Consider the following 12,992-nt stretch of genomic DNA (forward strand, 5'->3'; position numbering starts at 1 on the left):
GCCGGCCACGAAGAGGACGGGGCAGGGCGCAGCGCGAGCGGAGCCGCAGCGGCGGGGGGACGCGGGCCGGGCGCGGCCGAGGCCCGGACTCGGCCGCCACAGCCGTCGCCGTCGCGCTGGCCCCGCGCCCCCGCGCGCGCGCGGGAGGAGCCGCCGCCGCGTCGCGCCCGAGCGTCGGCCGGCGCGCGCCGGGCATGGTCCCGTCTTAAAGGCGCAGGCCGCGGCGCGCGGGGCGGGCGTGCGGAACAAAGCGCCGGCGCGGGGCCTGCGGGCGGCTCGGGGGCCGCCATGGGTGCGGCGGGCCCGCGGCGGCCGCGGCGCGGCCCGGGCCGGGCCTCGCGGCTCTAGGGCGGGCTGGCCTCCGCGGGCGGGGGCGGCGGGCTGAGGGCGCGCAGAGCGGCGGCGGCGGCGGCGGCGGCCCGGCGGGCGGAGCGGCGCGGGCATGGCCGCGCGTGGCCGGCGCGCCTGGCTCAGCGTGCTGCTCGGGCTCGTGCTGGGCTTCGTGCTGGCCTCGCGGCTCGTGCTGCCCCGCGCCTCCGAGCTGAAGCGAGCGGGCCCGCGGCGCCGCGCCAGCCTCGAGGGCTGCCGGCCGGGCCAGGCGGCCGCGGCTTCTTCCCAAGCCGGCGGGGCGCGCGGCGATGCTCGCGGGGAGCATCCTTGGCAGCGCGGCCCGGCCCCAGACGGCGGCCAGCGCGACAGGAACTTTCTCTTCGTGGGAGTCATGACCGCCCAGAAATACCTGCAGACCCGCGCCGTGGCCGCTTACAGGTGAGCCCCTGCGCCCCGGGCGCCGCCCCTCCTTGCGCCCGGCATCCCCACGGGCTGCCCGCCGGTGGCGCACTCCCCGCCCGCTTCCCAGACCACCGGAGGCGCCAGGGCATCCGTGCCATCGGGATGTCCCTCGGGTGATGGCCAGCGCTGGCGGCAGAGGTCAGGTCGGAGGCGGGGTGGTGAGCGCCGTGCTCGAGAGTCCGGGCTTTGGAGTCCGAAGGGACCAGGGTGGCACCCCAGGGTGTGGTTCTCACTCCGACTTTCTGCGCCTCACTGCCCATGTCCAGGTTCTCTCTTTTTAGAAATGGACCTGACGATCTCTTTCTTGAGGTTGTCAGAGAACTCAGCATATCTGTGCCAGTGGTGGCCGTGATAGGTGTGATTCTTTGAACTAAGCACCTTTGCAGAACTAGAGCTGGCATCGACTCATCTGGTTAGAGTCCTTTTCTAGCATTACGTGTAGATCTCACCGGTGGAGGCTTCCCTGGCGGGGGCAGTCTTGTAAATAAAAGGGGCGCCCCACTGCACGCTCGACCACACCTGTGTGTTGAGGAAATGGAAAGAGAACCTTTGGGAAAGCAGTTCTTGGCCTTTGGTAGATTTGTGGAAAACTGCATTCCTGCGTTAACTAGCTCAGTTTAGTGATGAATGTGTGCTATCCTGCATCTGGCCCTCTCCTTGGCCGCATGAGTCAGAAGAGTGGCTGGAATCCTTTGAGGATTAACAAAGGGATTAGTTAAAGTAGTCTTTTTGAAGGGAGATGATTTTCGAATGGCAGGTTTGTATTGGAGTGAATTTGAAGTAGAAGGAGGGGGTGTAGGTTCAATAAAGGGATTTGTTGGGAGCCTAGCATGCATGAAATGCAGAGATGCTTACTGTGGGCGAGGCTTCACATTCATCTAGATGGAGGGCCTCCGGGAAGGAACTGTTAGGGCAGTCAGTGCTGAGCAAGGCCAAGTGAGCTCTTCATTTATAACTTCAGTCTTTAAATCTGGTCCTGGCCTAAATCTGCAGGGGTTGGCTGTTTGGGGAGAAGCATATACAGACCTCTGTTCCTCTAGGAGAGGAAGTAAAGGATTGAGAAAGGTGAACAAGCGGTAGAGAATGTGGCCTTTCAGTGTGTTGGCCCCCATTTCTGTGTGTTCCCATTAGATATTGGTTAAGTCCAGAGCCCAGGTTCTGCCAGGAAGTATCCCAAGTGACTGAAAAGCGTAGGATGCAGGTGGGGTAAATTAATTTAGGGACATGAGAACCTGCAGATCGAGGTTTGCTCCCAGATGAACTGTGACTTTCCTGGAATTACTTTTGGGATCAGAAAACATCCACTTCAGAAATTGAGGATGGATTGGATACACTGTTTATAGCGTGATTTTGAAAGGAAAGCCATGTGACTGCAATTTGGTGGCAAAACCTATGAAGTCACAACTTTGGGGACAAGCTTATCAAGACAGTTTGTGCAAATAGATTTGTGACTCTTTGCCCACCCCCCTACCCCCACATACATAATACATTTTCACAAATCAGTATATACAGACCAGTAGGGGTCCTATTACTCCAGAATTACCCAGAAAATGTATTGCAAGGTAGAACTCCTTTATACCTTTATACTCCTTTATACTCCTTTATACCTAAAGACTTTAATGGTCTTTTCCTGAATTTCAAACCTGATGTGCTTACTTTTGACCTCCTTTCCAAGTCCTCCTATGTCCTCTTTTGGATGTAGACTTTTATGTTACTGCTGCTTTACTTTCTGGCAGTTAGAAGTAGAGAAACTAGGCTTTGCCCTCTGGCCTGTGTTCTCTCTTTGTGACAACTCTGTCTTCCTGATAAAGGAGAATCCTTTCCAGGAATCATTGTATCCTATCCCACTCCTTCTGTCTTTCCCAAATGTCCCTTCTTTTATCTCTCTAATCTTAGGTCACTTCACTTTGGAGCCTAAGGGTGGAACTTCTCTGCCTCCTGCCTTCTCAGTCTGTCAACCCTGTGTTTAGGAGATGACTGCTGGAGATGTAGAAGATGATTTTAGCCTTAAGGAACTTTGGGGGGAGGCCTGAATCAGGATGGAAGGTATAGGGTGTAACTTATGATTATGGCTTTGCTGTCCTCTACAGCCTGGGCCAAAAGTCTGCAGTCAGCTTTTAAATTGGAAATTTCATGCACAGCATAAAAGTCAGCTTGGATCTTCTAGCACAGGGTAGAAGTCTGATTTGACTTTTACATTTCCCCTAAAAGGCAATTCTTTGTTTCTAGTCTTTAAAGTTGTTTGGCTTACGGGTCGAAGGCGATGCCAGCATTTTTAGTAAGAAATTTCTAGAAGTTACTATTAAAAAATAGCATTTAGCACTAATGTATATTTGAAATGTTGAAAATGGCAAAGTTTAGTTCTGAGGACTGGTTACTATTAAGCGTGCCTTTCTGATGACTGACTTGAGATCCAGAAAGGAGCCAAAAAAAGCTTTTGTAAAATTCAAGGAGATACATCAGTGTGTGCTACAGTGGCTGCACTTTAATAATGGAACAGCCGCATCATTTCCAGCCCGCCATCTGCCTGGGGAGAGGGCGCCATGAGATCTTAGCAGTGCTGTGACAGCTGATGGCAGGCGAGACACAGATTTTTAAAAAGCAGGCAGAGCAAAACTTGAAGTGCAGCAGATCAGAGACCGGCCAGGGTGAACTTCTTCCATAAGCCCTGCGTAGACACTATAGCTGTTAATTTCACAGGAGTGATTCTGGTTCATCAAACTGTTGATAAACTTAGAATTCATTCCTTTGTTGACAAACACATACATGGCCTCTCTGGGTTCAGACGGAGTGGTGGGGACACAGCTGTGAAGATGCATGTTCTCATGGAGCTTCTTTCCCGGTGGGAGGGACAGACACTGGAAAGGCTTTCAGTGAGGAGTGCTGACACAGGACAGGGTGAGGACAAGGTGGCGCGGCGTCCTCTCTATTAGGTGATCAGGGAAGACTTCCTCCCACAGTGTGCTTGGTGTGTGGGTTGGCGTGTGCCTTGTGATGAGCCACAAGGCAGAGGGGAGACCTGGTGAATCCCAGGGCGACAGCCAGTTTGGAAAGGAAACCGAAGGCCAGTCGAAGGAAGAGGGTGGAGCCTGATGGCGTCCAGTCTTGTGGAATTTGGTTCTAGTGAATTAGGAAGTCTTTGCAGGTTTATGCAGCAAAGAGGTGATTGTACTATGTTGTAAAAAAGTAATTTCTGCTTATTGTGTGGAAAATGGGTTGCAGGGAAGCAAGGAGATTCTTAGAGGCGGTGCAGGTGGAGATGGGGTGACTGGGACTGGTGTGTTAGCAGTGGAGATGGAGCGAGTGGCCGACTCCAGGATCTCTGCCTACCTGGGGTAAACAGGATTCCCTGAGGGCCTTTCAGATGGTGCCTTGAATGACAGGATGGGTGCTTCTGACAATTACTGAGATGGGGAAGACTAGATGAGGGGTAGGAGGTGGATGGAGGTGGGGCAACAAAAACAGAGATCTCTTTTCTCATGAAACAATTACCTCCCCCCACTTTCAGTGGACACTTCGATTGTTTCATGTATCACCAACTTTGAATCCACCCCAAATCCACAACTAGCTAGAATTTCATCTTGTTTCCATGCTGATTAGTGAGGCACAAAGATAATCAGAATGATCCACTTCAAAAAGGGAACCGACACATCTTGCTTTCTTTTATGGGCAAAAATTAGAAATTTACACATACTAGAAAGCGCAGTGGTTAGTTGCTGAGAGATGGCACAGCATCTTGAAGAATGGAGGCAAATCCAGGGTGTGGTAAAGATGAGCTGAGGTGCTGTGCAGCTCTTCAGGGTTCCTGGCACTACATCTCTTGGCCAACTACCTGGATCTTGATTGGGGGATAATTTTAGTGCTGAGTGAAGATAAAGCACTAAGCTGATGTGGTGTCCACCCCGCCAAGGACTTTACCTTCCAGCAACTTGAACTGGCTCCACCCCCAGAGCTCACATGGCTGACATGACTCTCCTGTTCTGTTTGGCACAGCAGACAGCAGCGTCTCCATCGCTGTGACAGTGAGGCAACCCCTGGAAGGGGCTTTCAGGCAAAAATCCTCAGGCAAAAATCTCCCACTCAGATTGGCCCAGTGGCCCAGTCCACACAGTCTGCTTAGCAGCAGCCCCAGCATACTTCTTACTGCTCTCAGGACCACAGTTCAAGCCCAGTCGGCTCTGCCAGTAACCGTGACGACCTAGCTGGTCATGGCATTCTCCTCAAACTTGTCAGCAGTGACAAAGTCAACAGACAAGGAAGGTGATCTTCACGCTGTACTTTTCAGCTTTGGACATAAGATCTTTAACTTTGCTCGCTCATCAGACAGACATGCCAATCGGTCTCCATGTTGTTGAGCACCTTAAGGAAGGCAAAATCCATTTCACCACCATATTTTTGGTGGACTTTGTCCACCATATGATTGACAAGGAAGGGTTGCTCTGGGCTCTCCGAGGTCTTGGCCAAGTAGCTCAGCTCCTTTATCAAAAAGCCTCCAGCCTTTGGTGGCAGATTGGCTCCCACAGGGAGCTATGGGCTTGGTGAGCAGTGCCAAAAGTGTCATTGGTGTAGACATCCCCTTGGTTGGAAAGGGAAGCTTGGAAGGCCTCTACTTTAGCTGGCTCAACTTTAACCTATTTCCAGAAGCATCTTTTCCCTTTGCCGCTGCTTCCACATGAAAGGGAGGTTCTCCAGCAGGATGACAGACCCACCAGCGGGGTCAGCTCAGATTTTCTTCACTGCCGGGGCTCACCCAGTCCTTCAAGGACAAACCATCCTTGTGGAGCAGAGACTTAAATCCTACGGCAGCTGGCTCTGAGGAGGACTTGTCAGGCATGGGGACACCATCCGGCCCACCCGGGTGACGCCTGAAAACAACCAGTTGGCCCCAATGTCCACACATGATTTGATGCTTGGGGTGGCAGTGTTGATCCTCCAGTAGTTTGTTAGCTGGTCATGTTCAGAGGAACAGCGAGGCCCACCCCATGACAGCCTGCTTCCCCTTCACATCCAGCCTGTCCAGAGTCAGCTAGTTGGAAAGTGACATCTTGGCAATACGATGGTAGCTGGAGGCCAGGCTGTTAGTGGCCTAAATGTGCCCCATCGTTGCCTCTTCTCTTCCAGGGTGCTCCAGCCTTAGTACAAGTTTTAAGAAAACACTCAGACACCTGTGTTTCCTTATGTTCATAAATGTGATGCATTTTTAAAGGAATTAAGAGATTGACATCTGAAGTGAATTACCTCACTGCTCTGGGTAGCTGGGGTTCTACAAATAAAATTGGTTTTGACTCATCTGCAAAGTGTTGTGTTCTAGGTCATTTGTCATTAAAATGCTACTGTGATTCCTCCAGTCATTAACTGTGCTGGTTAGTGACAGATGACCAGCACCCCTGGTTCCTCGTGTCTTGTGTGACTAAGTGCAATTCATATTTTTTTCCTGCAGTTATGTTGTTTGATAGAAGTCCTATGAGCTGGCTACTCGCTGGCCGCTCAAGGGCAACTGTGACCTCTTTGCTATCTCCAAGTCAAGGCAGAGAATTCCTTGACTACCTATGGCCTATAGCCCGTATGATAAGACACGCCCGGGGACGCCTAGGTGTTGTTGACCTGATTACATGACTGTCTCCGTGGTGGTCTTGGCATAACTGCCGGTGATAGCATCAGATACTTCGCTGACGCAAGTGGCTCTTGACGCACAGTCACTATGTCCCCTACCCTGTCCCTTGTAAAACTTTGTCCTCCATTCCTGTCCCACCCTTCGGACCTTACTCCTCATAACATTATCACGTAACCAGCTTTGACTAGCCCGTGTGTTTTTGATAAATGGCACAAGAACTTCTGCTCAAGTAGCAGAGTCTTGCCTTGCAAACCTGCTCCATGACTGCTATCCCTCATTACCTTTCTGCAGCAAAATGGCAACAAAGTTCCTGTCACAACAGTCCATGAAGTTCAGACTTTTCCATTCTGATTTTAAGGCTCTTCCTTTTTCCTCCCCCTCCCCTCCCCCCCAGCTCAGAAAGTTAGTGCCTGGAGAGATATTTGTGAATAACATTTTTTTCTAATTCTGGAAAGGGTAGGAATCATCTCAAACCTCATTTTACACCCAAATAGTACATTGTCTTGGCACCATCTGTTGAATAAGCTCCTGTTTCTCTACCAACTTGAAATGCCATCTTCATACTCAGAATCCCTGGGTATGCTTTTGGACTTCCTGTTTTGTTCCATTGATCTTTCTGTCTGTTCTTGTGCCAGTACCACCCGTTGAAATTATTGAAGTTTTGAATAATATTTTAATATCCGGCAGACAAGTTCCCCTTTGTTAATCTTGTTTCAAACATTTCTTGGCTGCACTTAACCTGGTTTTGCTGGAAGAGTTTTGATGCTATTTACTTTATTAATCAGCAGTTTGATTTAAAAAAAAAAGAAAAGCACGCATACTTAGCTTTTCAGTACATTTTAATGCCCAGAAAACTAACCTAACACCTTTTATTTGTCTTTATTCTTAGCTCCCTTGTCCTTTCTTTACTTTCTCAGAGGTGGAAGGTTTCTCTTCTTTGCCCAAGGAGTGATAAAAAGCACCTTCAAAGATTAGCATCATTCTGCAGGGAATTGTGGAGAGAAAATTTTGAGAAGCACTAGCTTGAGTGACAGTAATCTCATGGCAAGATGTTACTATGCCAGTTAACAGTCTCCTGCTTCCTTAGATGAAGCCAGCCTGTTCCTTTCACCAGCCTCAACTGGCAAATCTCAGAGTTGCTGTCATTCTTTCTGGGACTTGGTGAAACCATGTTTGCTGAGAAATAGTTGAGAACGAAGCTTGCTTTCCAGGTGGAATTCAGTTTGGCAAAAATATACTGAAAACCTTCATAGCCCAAGCAACCTGTAGGTGAACTGGGGGAGTACATCTCATTTCCAGTTACGGATCACCTGTATAAGACGACTGGTGAAAGTGTGATTCTGAAAATGAGTTCACCATCCCATGTGTCAAGGCACACGATCTTGATGCCCTCAGGCAGAATATTCCAGGGATACCTGTGGTGGTCAGTAAGAGGGTTGGTGATACATGACTGTGTGTTCATCACATGGCAGGTCCCTTTTCCTGGCCCATTAATTAAGCTGCTGTTTATTAAAAATTGATTGCTAATACCGTCCCTACAGAGTGTATCATCTAGGAAAGGAAACGAGTGCTGATATTTATGAAGGCTCTCCAAGTTCTTAAGCCAGTCACTGTGGGGTGACAAAAGAATGGGGGCTGCACTGATTTAGGAAGGTCTCAAGAAAAGTCCCCACGCTCCTGTGTTATAAGCTGTGGACTTGGTGATTGCCCTGATGGATCTTATACTGGGGCTCTCTAGTCATAAATTGTGGGGTGGCTGAAATATGCTTATGAAATGAAGAGAGGAGAGCGGTTATAAAGAAGCATTATACACAGTATGAAGCCACTTTTGTGTGAAATGACACAAAATAGACTTACATGTTTGTATAGCATAGAAAGTGTGAAAGAATGTGTACCACAGTGTTGAATGGCTTTTCATACTCTTGGTACTTTTCTGCATTTTCAGCAAGCAGTTGTTTTATAATAAAGTTACAGAGCTCCAGCAAAAGATGATGACACCACGACGGTTCTTGGGAGGAGATGACTGCAGTTTTGAGCATGTTAATTGAGGGTGTTGAGACTTGCTGGTTGCAGGAGGCAAGTTGACCTCTTGCTTCCTGGGGCTGAAGTCAGGGGTCATTTCTGTTTCACTGACAGTTAATCCTGTTTCCAAGGGACAGTTTTGGTGACAGTTAATCCTCTTATCTAGGGGTAAACACATTTATTTGGTTACTATATTTCCTTCAGTGCCTGAATCTTCATTCTTCAGGCTGATATTTGGGGAAGTCATAGGTGATGGCATTTTTAATGTGAGGGCCCTGGATTCCATATATTAATGTGAATATTAGGTGATTCCAGCTGTTGTCGATGTCTTTCTTGGCTTGTGGTTCTAACAAGAAACTTCGTGACAGTCTAAAATTATTAGAGCTGTTGATTGTCTTGCCTTAATTCACTGTCATTTCTAAAACATAGCTCTGGTACTTGTTCTATAGCCAAATATGTTTTTTGTGGATGATTAAAAATAAGGTACAGTCTGCCTCAATTTGATGTCACTTTAGGGCTAATCAACCGAAAGCCTGAAGATTATTGAAGATGCAGATATTAGTGCCATTAAAATGATTGCTTTGTAAGTTGAACCATGGTGCAAAGGCCACCTTTTGTGTTAAACTTTCTTCTGTATGTTTTTGATCTTATGCTGGAAAATGATAGGCCAGGCTTGGAGTAGCAAAGATACCCCGAGAGTGAGGGTTTCACAAAGTCTTCTGACCTTCACTTAAATCCAGCCGAAACTCTAAGGAGGTGTCCTTGACAGGCCTGTTCTCCACTGAGGTGGGTGGAAGTGGCTGAAGTGGGTGTAAGGCTGTTCTCCTTATCTGTTTCCTCAGCCTTATCAGGGGAGCGGAGACTGCAAAAGCTACAGTGGGTGATAACCTGAGAAGTAAGTGTTCAGGATGAAAGCCAGGAGGCGGGCTCCGGGAGGCTGGAGAGGCAGGCCTGTTTGCATTCTGACTCGGACCTTTGTTAGCATCATGATCTTGGGCAAATTCTGACCTTTCCCTGAGCCTCAGTCTCCTCATCTGTAAGATGTAGGTAACAACACCCCACACATCTGTGTAGTTGTCATAAGGTCTCCCTGCATGCCCCCGCCCAGTGCCCCGCCCTCTGTAACTGTTCAGTGAAGGGTACCTGTCGATGGGCTTGGTGCCCGAAAGTGAAAGCGGGCAGAGTAACGCGGAGGTTTGGCCTGAGCAGCCTGAGACAGTGTTGCTTAGAATTAGACTTGAAGGCGTTCATTCCAGATTAAGTAGTTGTATTTTGGAGCTTTCATGTGGACAACAGCAAAATACAAATGCTTCCAGCACTGAAAGCTTTGAAAAGGTATCATGACATCAGAATTTGCCTCTGACACTCGCACTCCAAACTTTTACGCTTATGTTTCAAAGAGGGTGTATTTGTGGTCTCCACGCAGGAGTATTCCTATTGTTTACGCTGAACCAGGGCTCCAGGGCAGGTTGCTATTAGCTCTTAATACCCCAGAACCTCCTTCTGGGCTATTGCCCAGGCCGGTGTGGAGTAAGAAGCTGTAATCCACCCACCAACAGCTTTATTGAGGGGGAGAAAAAAGCTCTTGAACGCTTGCTTTCATCTTAAGTGTGTTCTGTTAAACGGTTAAGAGTATAATTTGATTTCTTTCTTAAAATTTTTCCCCAGCCTTTGTGATCTGTTGTATTTCCCCACCTAATTCCAAAAGGACTGTGAGATTGCTCACGTCACAAGTGTTAACATCTTTAACGGTGAGACAGTTAAAGATTTTAAAAGAGGAAGCCACAAATGCGGAAACCACGTCAACCGAAGGGGGAAATTGCAGCTGAGTGCGTGGCCATGCCAGAGGGAGGATGGAGATGGTGGCTGAGCCCTGCTTACAGCGTCCTGCTGGGGGTCATGCTGCCAGCCCCCCAGAGTCATCACTGGTAATCTTGGAGCATCTGGATGTTTTCCCAAAGCCTGATCAGCTTTAAGCCCCTGGATGCCCCTGTGGCAGCACAAAACTGTCTTCCAGGCACTTTTCTGGGATGATGAGCTAAGACTGCTGCCCCATGACAGTGCACGTCCTGTAGGGACACTCACTATAGTTGCCCTGCTTGCTCCTCAGTCGCCTTGGGGTGGGGGTGGGGGTGGGGGTCGGGAAATAACCTGGACTTGTTATTTCACTTAACCCTGGACAGACTGGCCCTATCTTGTGACTTCTTGTGGTTGCCTGCTGGAGGGCCGGGAGCTGACTTTGGGCCCACTGTTAGCAGATATGGAGGGCATGTGATGGCAAATAGGCCTGACACGTGAGCTCCCTGGTTTGAGTTGGCATCTCCTCAGGGTCCCTGGTTGATAAGTGTTTGCTGTGCACTTGGCAGGGGGCTGCCCACCATGCCCGGCCTCTCAGGTGCAGAGGCAAATATCTTCTCCCTTTGCTCAGGCCTTCCTACTCTGTTTTCCTTTGCTCCTTTTTAAAGATTTATTTATTTATGCATACAAGGGCTAGGGTACAGGCCAGAGCAGTGGGGATGAGAGGATTCACCAGAGACAGAGCGGGGAACAGAACAGGCCGATAGACTGAAATACACTGCTGAGGGGAGACAGGAGAGGTCTGCTGTGCCATGTGGGTAGCTCCCTGGCTGGGGATCCAACTCGTGCTGTTGTAGCTGCGGATAGCTTCATAGTGCTGACGCTTAACCCCTTGCGCCACCAGAGAGGCCTGCCCTTATTTTTTTTTAATGCTGTATACATATGGTTAAGTAGTCTTGAATCCTTTCTGTACTAAGGGAGAATATAAATATACACACTTAAATCTTGTTATCTGTCAGTCCCTACAGGGGAGAAACTATATTCTCCTTGATTCCAGATTCTGGGGTGATTTGATGAGTCCTTTCAAATTTATCACTGGAACCATCAGCTAACATTGGCATATAGGGGTGGTTCGGGGAGAACTCACAGAAAATCTCCCCTTCACTTGTAAAAATTAATGTAACAATTAAAGTTTAGAAAATATGAAAGAAGGTAATTCATTTTTCTTTCAGTTTTTGTCCATTGGATAGAGTAGTAAAATTTTCTGTTGTCAAGTCTGTTTATTTCTTTGGCTACTTCTTAGCTTAACACTTTCCCCCAGCTTAAAAAAAAAATTCTTTGCATATTCTACCTATCCATTACAGAAAATTTAGAAAATGTATTAAACATGAGGGAAATTAAATCTTTCTGACCCTCCCTCCCAAAATAACCACAGTAAGCGCTTTGGGGTCGTATGTATGTTATTTTTATATGTGTACTTTTATTCCCGTAATAATCCACAGCATGAGTGTATCCATTGCTTGCTTTCAAGACTTACCCATAAACCTGTATATGTATCCACAGCAACAGTCAGGCTGAGATGCAGTTTTGTACAGAGAGGTATGTATGTAGTTATCTTAAAATGACAGTAATAGATGGGGGATATTGCTTTTACGTCCTAACTCAGCACACTTGGCTGTCCAGCTGCACTGTGATTTAACTTGGTGGAGGGGCAGCGTTAGAAGCCTGGAGGAACGGAAGCCTCCTTGGCATGCTCCAATTTCATTTGTCTTATCTGTGCTCTAGCAGTTGCTTATCAGTCCATTGAAAGTGGAGCTTTCTGGCCGGAACCTTCACAAGTGTTCTGTGGTTTCAATTAAGTGAGAGCTCTTTGTTCCTGGTAACAAACCTGTTGATGGCAACGTTGACATTTGCTTATGAAAATTAAGGAACTTGACCTGTTTATATTATGGAAGGAGGACCTGCCGCAGCATTTCCTTCACTGCTTTGAAATTATTAACACACTCCCCCTTCTCAGGAAGGTGAATCATAATTTATGTTCCAGAACTCTTTGACTTTGGAATTTTTAGGCCCTACATGAAAAGATCATAATTTCTTAAGATCTATAAAAACTTCTTATTGAGAGATTTCCCTCAAACCACCATTTAGAACAGAAAAGGGCAGCATGACTCCCCTCACCCCCTAGAGTTACCTAAAAAGGAAAAGATAATAATTGGGTGGCGTTAGCATAAAACTGCAGAGAAGCTTTAAAGGATGGTTTGAGGTTAGATTGTCTGTTTTTAAAATTAATTGGTTTCTCTTCTTGGGCAAATTACACCACTCAAGCCTAGTTTAGGCATTAGTCGCATGAGTGCCTGTGCTGCCAGTGCCTCAGTGCTTCTCCGGCTGGTGGGAGCACAGAAGGCAGGGCCAGATGCAGATGAATTTTAGCCTTCTGTCTAGTCTGAAAGAGTCTGGTGTTTTATTTTTTATATTTTTTTAAAAGATTATTTATTTATACAAGCACCGGAGGGTGAGAGAAGCGCGGGAGGGTGAGAGAATTCATCAGAGCCAGAGTGGAGAGCAGAACAGGCAGACTGACAAAGTACATTGCTGAGGGGAGCAGCGGGCAGCAGGAGAGGTCTGCGAGCCCTGTGGGACCCTTGCCCAGCGGCCAGGGATCTAACCGGTGCTGCAGAGGCTGCGGGCAGCTTCGCAACCCAGTGCTCAACCGCTGTGCCACAGGGGAGGCCCCAAGAGTCTGATGTTTTAAATGAAAACACCTGTG

At 48.2% G+C, this 12,992-nt stretch overlaps 1 protein-coding gene across 1 annotated transcript in view; it reads left to right on the forward strand.

The window, feature by feature from the left end:
* Positions 1–442: 442 nt before the first annotated feature.
* CHSY1 (chondroitin sulfate synthase 1) overlaps positions 443–12,992 on the forward strand; it is a gene marked incomplete at both ends in the record, with an annotated part of 56,332 nt that continues 43,782 nt past the window's right edge. The window contains one exon of the mRNA XM_084254483.1: positions 443–768. Within this exon, the coding sequence (XP_084110609.1) occupies positions 443–768 (326 nt within the window). The remainder of the gene's footprint in view (positions 769–12,992) is intronic.

Source organism: Talpa europaea (assembly GCF_964194135.1).
Source record: "Talpa europaea genome assembly, chromosome: 14".
Taxonomy (NCBI): Eukaryota; Metazoa; Chordata; class Mammalia; order Eulipotyphla; family Talpidae; genus Talpa; species Talpa europaea.